Source organism: Rhinopithecus bieti, unplaced genomic scaffold, assembly GCF_001698545.2.
Source record: "Rhinopithecus bieti isolate Rb0 unplaced genomic scaffold, ASM169854v2 scaffold_57691, whole genome shotgun sequence".
NCBI lineage: Eukaryota > Metazoa > Chordata > Mammalia > Primates > Cercopithecidae > Rhinopithecus > Rhinopithecus bieti.
Genome location: NW_016824383.1, coordinates 2,285,802 through 2,296,707, shown reverse-complemented (window position 1 = coordinate 2,296,707; position 10,906 = coordinate 2,285,802). Strand labels below are relative to the sequence as shown.

At 42.9% G+C, this 10,906-nt stretch overlaps 1 protein-coding gene and 1 long non-coding RNA gene across 2 annotated transcripts in view; one reads left to right on the top strand and one right to left on the bottom strand.

Annotated features, from left to right (window-relative positions):
- The window catches only part of LOC108522216 (uncharacterized), a 29,280-nt gene extending 26,884 nt beyond the window's left edge, over positions 1-2,396 (bottom strand). Inside the window, exon 1 of the long non-coding RNA XR_001883405.1 lies at positions 2,317-2,396. This is a non-coding gene — a long non-coding RNA (uncharacterized LOC108522216). The remainder of the gene's footprint in view (positions 1-2,316) is intronic.
- Positions 2,397-2,618: 222 nt separating this feature from the next.
- Positions 2,619-10,906, top strand: part of MTR (5-methyltetrahydrofolate-homocysteine methyltransferase) — a 105,252-nt gene continuing 96,964 nt past the window's right edge. The window contains 2 exon segments of the mRNA XM_017862275.1: positions 2,619-2,742; positions 10,549-10,760. Of these exon segments, the coding sequence (XP_017717764.1) occupies positions 2,709-2,742; positions 10,549-10,760 (246 nt within the window). The 5' untranslated portion in view covers positions 2,619-2,708.

Sequence of the window (10,906 nt, the reverse complement as noted above, 5' to 3'; positions counted from 1 at the left end):
CACAAACCAAACCAAAACAAAAAGAAAGCAAAACCAGTCACTCAGTGACACCGTATTTGGATTTTCTGGAAAAAATTGTTTAAAAGTCCTTGCAGTTAATCCTATAAGTGCTCCCCCTACCTTTATTTTTTGGATACTGATATTTTCAGTGTTTGGAAATAAAATTTTGCTTACTAAACCCCTAACTTATGGTGTTGGGCTCTGGCACAAGGCTCCTGAATCCCCACTCCAGGGCTCCCTAGTTACATGAGGCCTTGGTTGTTTCTTGTTTCTTTTTTCTTTTCCTCTTCTTCTTCTTCTTTTTTTTTTTTTTGGAGACGGAGTCTTGCTCTGTTGCCCATGCTGGAGTACAGTGGCATGATCTTGGCTCACTGCAACTTCTGCCTCCCGGGTTCAAGCGATTCTCCTGCCTCAGCCTCCCAACTAGCTGGGATTACAGGTGCCCACCACCACACCCAGCTGATTTTTTATTTTTAGTAGAGACACAGTTTCACCATCTTGGCCAGGTTGGTCTTGAACTCCTGACCTCATGATCCACCCGCCTCGGCCTCCCAAAGTGCTGTGATTACAGGTGTGAGCCACCGTGCCCAGCTTTCTACTTGTAACTTCTTTAAGCCTCAATTTCTGCTCCTCTAAAATAGGGGCAATTATATTGTGAACCCAAAATATCTGAGAAGAGTCTCAGTCAATTTAGAACGTTTATTTTGCCTACATTAAGGACACACCCATGGCACAGTCTCAGGAGGTCCTATAGACATGTGCCCAAGGTGGTCGGGGCACAGCTTTGTTTTCTACATTTTAGGGAGACATGAGACATCAATCAATATATGTAAGATGTACATTGGTTCAGTCCGGAAAGGTGGGACAACTCCAAGTGGGGAGGGACTTTCAGGTCCTAGGTAGGTAAGAGACAACTGTTGCATGCTTTTGAGTTTCTGACTAGCCTTTCACTGAATACACAATTTACAGGAATAGTCACTTATGCCTAGTCTGGCTTAGTGAAACTATAGGGCAGAGCAAGCAATGAGATGTGCATTTGTCTCACACGAGCAGAGGGATGACTTTGAGTTCTGTCTGTCCTTTGTCCACAAGAGATTTTCTTGTGGGCAAATTATGAGGGAAGGAGGTATATAGCTTTAAAAAAATCTTTGTTGCTATCTTATTTAGGAATAGAATGGAAGGCAGGCTTGCTCACTGCAGTTCCCAGCTTTAATCTTCCCTTTGGCTCAGTAATTTTGGGGTCCCAAGATTTTTTTTTTTTTTTTTTAGACAGAGTCTCATTCTGTTGCCCAGGCTGGAGGGCAGTGGCACGATCTCAGCTCACTGCAACCTCTGTTCCCAGGTTCAAGGGATTCTTCTGCCTCAGCTTCCTTCGTAGCTGATTTGTGCCTTTTTAAAAGCTTAGTAAACGTCATAATTTGGTTATAATTTTTATTTTTCTGGATGCATTTGCTTTTCCTCACATCTACCATGCTCAGCCATACACAGCTGCCCTTTATTTTAGAATTCTCTAAAGTGCTGTGTTGTACACAGGGAGCTTCTCCTGACTGGCACAACCTCACCTGGCACCACTCTTCCCTCAGGACCCAGATTCTTCTTTGAAACCTTTCCCTAGCCCCTTTGAATACTGCAGCTCTTTTAAAACGTATGTGGTTCTTTTTTCCCTGTTCAATTATTAATCGAACTAGGTTGAGTTCCTCCTCCAAGAAGGAGGTGGGGGTGCGATGTAGCTTGTATGATTTTGCATTCCAAGTGTGTACCCCAATGCCTGACACATAGTAGCTGCTCAATATATGTTTACTGTCAATAAGTGACAATATGGTAAATTCAGAGTTTTCATAGCGCGGTCACACGATCTCATTTAATGCCTATTACAACACTAAAAAATTCTACATTACTACCATCCTATCATTCTTGTTTAGAGTGTGGAGACTGAGAGGTTAACGGTCTTGCCCAGCGCCACTCAACAGCAAAACGGAACTAAAATTTCAGGCTGGACACCACACAGCGTATCGAAGTCAGCACGAACTTGGCGCTGTGACTTTTCCTTAGAAGGGCCACTTCGGCTTACACTTCCGGATCCTGGGCACTGAGACGCTAAAAACCCCGGCGGGCAACGGGGGAGCGGGACTACATCTCCCAGAGAGCTCCGGGGCTAACCTGCAGGTGAGTGGTTGACATTGATAGCCAATGTGGCTGCGAGGAGCTCGTGCAGCCCAATCACAGGCCGGAAGGGGCGGGACCTCCCACGCCAAGGCCAGATTGAGCGCAGAACTAACGGCGCTCTGAACATCCCTAAACGTCTACGGGACTTACAGCCGGATGCCACGTTGTCCTCCTCTCCGGGTTTTCTCTTGGGTCCTTTTCTGTGCCCTCCCGCGACTCCGTCTCTGGCCGCGCGTGTCTGGCTGCTAGGCCGACACCAAGGACTGGCCAGGTGCCCGGGAAGAAAGCACGTGCTCCAGCAGTTGCCGCGCCGCGCGTCTGCCCGTCAGCCCCGCGCCCAGCCCCGAGAGAGGCCCTAGGGCGCAGCGGGCTTTCGAGGTCCTCAGTTCCCCCGAGACGCGAGCCAACGGGAGGCGTCAAAAGACCCGGGCCTTCTGTGGCAGGTTCGCCTGGCGCTGGCTGGCGTGGCCCTTGGCCGTCGTCACCTGTGGAGAGCGCGTCTTCCCCGCCGCGCCCTCTGCGCGAGGAGGAGACTCGACAGCATGTCACCCGCGCTCCAAGACCTGTCGCAACCCGGTAATGCTGCGACCCCGTCCGCGTGGTTCGGTTGTGTTTCTTAACTCGTGCTGTGGCCTCCTAATCCGTGGGGCGATTGCCTTCTGCGGCGGGAGGCGCCCGGCATGGTTTCCCCGCGTGTGGGCGGCACCTTGAGAACTCGGCGCAGTAGCCCGGAGGGCGCCGTGATTTGCTTCACTCTTTCTCCGACCTTCAGCTCTTCCTCCTCAGGCAAACCATTAAAACCTGCAAAAAGCTTCCTCCCCTTGCCCCCGGAACACATTCTTAACGTCACAGTAACTAAACTTTCCAGTTTGACGCAGCATAAACCAGCTGGGCCCTCTGAAGTTTCGCGTGGTGTGACGTAAATGTTGTTGCTCACCTATTGCCAAAGAAAGTTCAGGCACGGAGAGACAGACGAGGAAACTCAGAGAACTATTTAAAATTACTACATGGAACTTTTTATTTTCTGCCTCTACGCATACTGCTGCAAAACCGCAATATGCATAGACTCACTGTTAAAATAAATGAGCAGACCCCACCTCCAGATACCGAGATGGGGCGTAGTAATTTCAAGCGTTTCTGATATTGGTGGCGCTGGCATCAACAATGAGAAAAAGCTAGTTTAGCACAAGAACTGAGCGTAATGTTAGCTTTGTAATGAGCTCTGGATCTCTAAGGTCATGCCTGATTATAATTTGTGGGCAGATGCACTCATAAAAACGTACGAGGAGATGTAGAACCGAGAATTAGTGATAAGTACAGAACAGTAAATATCCTATGACATAGTGGGGGATGTTTAGCTTCAGGAAGAGGGGGAATACTAAATTCGTAACGCGCAAGGAAATTTATCAGAGGTTAACTGGTGCCTCTATTGATTCTTGGGTTCTGACAACGGGACTGATAGGATTGTCCTTGAAACTGGTGCAACTGTGGCTGAGAAACACATCACTGCTGTTATTAAATAAGATGTAAACCTCTTAAATAAGATTTAAGATCACTGCTGTTGCATCTTATTTAATAAATGATCATAGGGAGATCGTATGTTTATTTGGATCATATCTTTTACTCATAATTTCTGGCCTCCCCCTTCCCATTTAATTTAAACAAGTAAAGTTATTTCCCTTTCATCTGAGTTTAGTTGTCATTATCAGAAGCAAAATGCCACTGAAGACTTAAAATACTGTGAATAGTGAGTGAATTTTTTTTTTTTTAAACAGAAAATGAAAATTGTTGAATATTTGAATCTAGCCTAATCCCGTCACCCCAAGGCTGGCTTCTAGAGTTGAGCACTGAGTGGAGTTTAACCAAGTCTAGGGCCTCTGAAGTTCTGAATCAGGCCAGTGCGCCTAGAAAAGACCTTAGAGATAGTCCAGCATCTGTCTATGTGAGCAAGTTCTTTTGGGATTAGAATCAGATTTTAACTTCCTAATCACCCTTAGTAGTTTACTGGTGTACAATCTTAATGAAATTTTAATGGAGAGCTGAGAATTCCTGATTCTCAAGGTTGGGCCTTAAAACGAAATGCGACTTCAGACCATGTTTGTGTGCCCTGGGGAAGGAGGATGGTGGGCTAGCAAATACATCTTGGGAGAAAGTTTTAACTACAGCTTCTAAAGGTTTCTTGGTTTCATCCTTGCTAAGTACTATGAGTGTTATTTGGAACTCAGTTGATGAATGATTAATGAAGGAATGAATAAATGATCCAGTTAATTGCTATCAGCGTAATTCTTCTCTAGGTTATTAAAATCAAAGGAGGAAATAATATATATTAAAAATGGAATACTGCACAAGCGAAGAGATGCCCACAGAGAGGCTGGGTGTGGTGGCTTGCATCTGTAATCCGAGCACTTTGGGAGGCCGAGGCAGGTGGGTCACCTAAGGTCAGGAATTCGAGACCAGCCTGGCCAACATGGTGAAACCTCATCTGTACTAAAAATACAAAAATTAGCCGAGTTTATGGTGAGCGCCTGTAACCCCAGCTACTCAGGTGGCTGAGGCAGGAGAATTGCTGGAACCCTGGAGGCGGAGGTTGCAGTGAGCCAAGACTCCAGCCTGGGTAACAGAGTGAGACTTAGTCTCCAAAACAAAAAAAAAACAAAACCCCAAAAACAAAGTGTAGCAAGTGTGTGCAAACTAGAGATTAGAGATCCAAAAATGAAAGAGAAAAGTATCTTGCAAGTGACTTGTAGGGCAGTAGTAAGACTGCTTTTAATAAAGCAAAGAAGGGACACTGGTGAGAAAGCATTGGAATCATTTGATAATAATGCAGAAAATGAAAATGTGCATTTGCTGTATGTGTTCCCCATTTAGCACAGTGGAAAGAGGAGTCCTAAGTAAGTCGGACCTACTTGGGGTCATTTTACCTTCAGGGGAGATGAGTTCTTGACACTGCAATTTGTAACTTACATGCACATATTAGGAATTTATTTGTTTAGGCCTTCATCTTGTCATTCTTTAGGCTAGTTCTTAAAGGTGGTGCTAGCTGACTTACCCCGCCTCCAAATCTGACTAGGGCTTTAACCACTTATTCCCATGTTTATTCTTTGGAACACTTGATGTGAATCAGAATATTGTTAGCTAGAAAATAAGATGTTAATGGCAGCGGAAAAAACCCCACAAAGTATATTCCCTTAATCCACTCAAAACTGGAGAAAATACTGTGTGATCTCTTAGGCTTACAAGCCAAGAATGTTTCTTGGGACTGTCCTCTGCACTGCAGTTATTTACATATACTTATATACATTAAACATAAAAATATTTCTGAAATAGTGTTATAACTAGTCAGCTAAATGAAGGAACTGCAAAACTGTATTCTTATATTTACTGTGAAAGATAATCAGAAAGAACCTGCTTTATTTAGAACTTGACTAGTCAGTAAATATATAGAACGTTCTAGACCTAATGAACTGAATACAGATAAATACAATATTGTTGTTGTTTTTCATAGAAGACTGACATTTCAATAGATCCCCACTCTGCCAAGGGAAAGAATTGTCAAGGTGGCTTATTCTTTTGAGCAAGTTCTGATAGTAATTAGAAACCGGTGAATTAGAATGGTAATTAAAGCCAGTGAAAAATGACCTCCTACTGGAAAAGCTGGAGGAATACAGAAGGCTAATATAGTGGACACTTCATACCAACAGATCTTCTGAAGGAAGACTTCTTAGTTTCTCTATATGGGAAATCTTACATTATCCTCTAAAGGAAAAATAAGCAAGTAGATAATGAGGAAGCAGTGGTTTTTCTTTTTTTCTTTTTCTTGAGACAGTCTCACTCTGTTGCCCAAGCTGAGTGCAGTGGCATGATCACGGTTCACTGCAGCCTGGACTTCCCAGGCTCAAGCAGTTCTCTTGCCTCAGCCTTCCTAGTATCTGGGACTACAGGTGCACACCACCATGCTTGGCTAATTTTTGTTTTTTTGTAGAGACGAGGTCACTGTGTTGCCCAGGCTGTTTTTGAACTCCTGGACTCAGTGATCTACCTACTTCAGTCTCGCAAAGTGTTGGGATTACAGGCATGAACTGCCACACCCAGCCTGAGTAATGGATTTTTAAGGGCCTCAGTTGCATAGGAGTTTTTTACTCAGTCCGCAAAATTTCTGCTCATAAGTGTTTTATTGTATATTCCTTGTTGTCTGTATTTTCCATTCGCAATTCTCTTGTTTCCATAGACTGCCTTTTTCACATATATTCATATATTTATACATTTTGTTGTAAACTCTATAGGTATCTTAAAATTCACATTGTACATTACATTCTGGAATGTACAAGGAACTAACACAAATCAATGAGAAAACAAATTAGCTTTAGACATTGAAGAATCTTCCCCCAACCTATCGTCTATTATTTTTGTCTATGGTGACTTTCATTTAACAGAAATCCTTGGTTTTTATGTAATCAAATTCATTGTTTTTTAAAAAAATTAAGAGATTGGTCTTTTGCATCTTAAGAAGTTCCTCTTCATTTGAAGTCATAAAGTTCTTCCACATAAATTATACAGTAAGTTTGTCAGGTTTCTAAAAAACCAAAGCAGATGTTTTTAAAAACTTTTGATCTCTTGCCTATATGGTGGCTCAACAAACAAGATATCAGAATTTGCATGTGTGGGGCTGGGTTGTTTTATGGTAAATAGTGAACTGTCTTAAAGTCCAAAAACAAAGCTTATTATTTCTGGATTGAAAAGGTAATCCAGTAAGGGCCCCATGGAAAAGTACTAAGACTTTTTATGAAAATGAGAGGAGGGTTGGAGGCTCTCTGAGTGGTTAGATTTGCTAAACATGTGTGCACTTGCTCAGTGGAGAAGATGGGAAGAAGGGCATGTAAATAATAGGATATTGATTGATATTGATTAATCATTTTGCTGATGTCAAAGAATATACTTCACTGTCTGTGGAAAAGATTGCCTTTTTTTCCCTAGAAAGTTTGAATACCTTTTAAATATGAAATGTCACGTGTATGACCTATTTCCCCACTGCCACACCCCACACTCACACCAGGCTTATGATTCAGTCACCCATGTAAGTTCACATGATGTCATTTCAGGGAGAATTGCAGCTACATCCTTTTGAGAAGAAAGCGATTCATTTGGGCATGTAGGTTACAGTCTTTAGTTCTTTGTCTTCTCATTCCTCATGTGAAATTATCTACATTTAACAGCTTTCACTGGGTATTTTCTTCTTTCACCCGACTGAAAGAAGACATTTCCAAACCTGCAAATATACCATTCCTGCTCCAACGTGAACAACTGAGAGCTTCAGGCTTTACATGATTTTTTCACAGCCCACTGAACTTTGTAATATATAGAACACAATTGTTAGAGCTTCAGTCCCAGCTCTGCAGTAATACCAACATAATAAGAGTAGCTAATATTTATCAGATGTTTACTATACATCAAACACCAATGTCTCATTTCATGACTTGTGTGACTTAAGAGGTCCAGTTCTTAACATATGGTCTCATTTTAGTATCACAATTCCAATGATGAGGGCAGGGCCGATGTTTCCTCATCTTCCTGAAGCATGGAAAGGACTTGTCTAAAATCCCATAGCTACTAACGGGAACTGGGGCTAAAACCCAGATTTCTTGGATTTCCCACCCTGCCACTATTAGCTTAAGCCTATCAAATTCTGAGTGCTTATTGGCTGATAGGGTAATCACCTCATGGAGTGCCTAAATTAACGCTGCATGTGAATTTACCGTGTCTACTATAGCTTGAAATGACGCCCACTGCCTGATGCCTACCAGTCTTTCTATTATACATGCTTCATTAAGCCCTACCTTTTCTCCACATTTCCCGAGAAGTGATTTTCTTTGGTTCTTGAAGTACTTTTGGTCAGATCATTGGAACTTAACTTCGTTCCTTTATCAGGAAGTGTTTTCTCTCACCTGCAAGTTCAGTAAACACAATTAGCAAGTGAGGTGGCTTTGGAAAGGAATAGTACATCCTGAAAGAAACATAGCACTTTGGAAAAGAAATGAGATATTGGATATTGCAAATTTTTCTTTCAGGTTACTAGAGCCACCTTCCTGAAGCCCACTTGGAGAAAGTCACTGAAAATAGTTCTGTGACTACCATTTAGCCCCAGTTCCTGTATTGTATACTTGAGACCCTGGACAGTAAGACAAGGCAGGGTTGTAAGTTTGCACCCAATACCAGCTTACAAATATTCTTAAGTTACTGGTTTGGGTTTTAAATTATCTTTGGCTGTTGTTTCTCATCTACCCTCACTTTTTTGTCATTTCAATTAAAGAAATATTTGCCAAGTACTGACGTTGGTGTTGCTAGGCATGAGCTCCAAGGAGCTCAGATAGCTTAGAACCAGCTCCATTTGACTTCAGCTTTTCTTGCCTCTTAGGGAGCACAGAAGGAATGGGTTGGTGTCATTAAGATTTGTTTTGAGTAACATGTATTCACTCTGAGATGCTATAGGGAGTTGTTGAAGGTGTTTAAGCAGAGGAAGCAACTGGTTTAAAAAATTGTTCTATAGGAAGATTAATCTGGTAGTGGTGCATAGCATGGATTGGAACACAGGGCGGCTGGGTATGGTGGTGATGCTCTTACCTTTGTAGAACACTTGATAGTTTACAAGGCACTTCCATAGATGTATGATCTCATTTGCATAGATGCAAACTAGAGCTCAGAGAGGATTGGTGATAGCTGGCCTGTGTAGTAAGTTCTTGAAGAAAGGGGTTGTCATAGGGCGAGGAAGGTGGGACCATTGTGCATGGCATTTTAGAGGCCAAATCTATAAGGCTTGGGATCTAAGTAGATGTTGGTTATCAGGGAGAATAAGGAGTCAGATAATATTGAGATTTTATGATTAGTTTTCTGGGAAGAGTGTTGCCATTTACAGAAATCAGGAGATGAGACAGAGAATATATGCAAGTTTGGTTTTGAATATTAGATTGAGGGGCAGGTGGGTAGTTGAGGTAGCGATATCCAGTGGATAGTTTACAAGCTGGGTCTAAGATTGGGGCCAGGTGTTTTTGGTATTTAGAAGGTCATTGGCGTCTTTAGAAAGTAATTTCAGGAGAAAGATAAGAAATCGGTGGTTGCTGAGGTGGAACTGTGGGAGTGGGAAGGGCTAGATGGGGGAGCAATGGGAGCTGTTGGTGATCATGCGCTCTTCCTTGGGTGCTTTAAGAAGGGAAATAGAGGGGCCAGACTGCAAGAGGATTTTGAGGTGGAGAGGGTGTGAATTTGAGGAGCCTCCAACAGAAGACTTCTTTGTATAGGATTAGGTGAAATCACTTGTGGAGTGAGGAGGAAAAGGATTTGGGGCTAAAAAAAAGCAGAAATTGGGACAGCAGATATTAGAAGTATTGAGGAAGGTCAAGAAAAGGTGAACCAAAGAAGAGGCTGAACATTACAAATTTTCAGTGACTCTAGTCAGCATAGTTTTGTGGCTTTCCAGTAGGTCATAGAAACCAGAAAGCAGGATTAGAAGGAGTAAGCATTGGGCCCTTTTCTGGACTGGGAATTAGAAGTCAAGGAGCGTGGGGAGAGTTGAGAAGTTCAAGGGTGTTAGCCAGTTATTATTTCATAGTTGGGCAGAGGTGAGTAAAACTCTGTTTGCAGGCCATTATTAGTTCTGGCAATAGGTGAGGGAGAAGGTCAAAGCTAATATTTTAAAGAGTAGTTTGGAATTATTGATGGTTTTCAATTTTCTCTACTAAATCATTTTATTTAGGGAGAGGAAAGTCTTGTATCACTGGCCCATTATTGCCTGTTTTCCTCATCTGTAAAACAGGAGTAGTTATAGCCTACCTTCACCTTGTTTTTTTTTTTTTTTTTTTGTTGAGACGGAGTCTTGCTGTGTCACCCAGGCTGGAGTGCAGTGGCCGGATCTCAGCTCACTGCAAGGTCCGCCTCCCGGGTTTACGCCATTCTCCTGCCTCAGCCTCCCGAGTAGCTGGGACTACAGGCGCCCGCCACCTCGCCCGGCTAGTTTTTTGTATTTTTTAGTAGAGACGGGGTTTCACCGTGTTAGCCAGGATGGTCTCGATCTCCTGACCTCGTGATCCGCCCGTCTCGGCCTCCCAAAGTGCTGGGATTACAGGCTTGAGCCACCGCGCCTGGCCCTTCACCTTGGTTTTGTGCTTCACCAGGGATTTTGTGTTGTGTGCAATCTTGTAAAATTAGGCTTTGTTACGACTTAACGGCCTTTTTGGGCAGCATTTTCCTATATGGAGTTATGAGTGCGTCTTTTATGAACTCCATTTACTCCTTATTGCGGATTATTATAAATTTCTCTAAAGCTCCTCCCTTACACATCTTTTTTACCTTTCATTCTTTAAAGTAAAACTTCCACTTTCTTTAAAGCAGGTCTGAAGAAAACCCCGCTGGATGAGATCGATGCCATTCTGCGGAAGAGGATTATGGTGCTGGATGGAGGGATGGGGACCATGATCCAGCGGCAGAAGCTAAACGAAGAACACTTCCGAGGTCAGGAATTTAAAGATCACGCCAGGCCGCTGAAAGGCAACAATGACATTTTAAGTATAACTCAGCCGGATGTCATTTACCAAATCCATAAGGTAAAGTATTCCCAGGTTCCCAAATGTATTCATTCTGTTATTCTGCAAGCTATTTCATGTATCAGGGCAGACTGCTATGCCGAGTGCTCTGGAGAATAAAGAAGAAAGAGGCAGTTTATTCAGAAAGCAAGTTTTGGACATCAAAT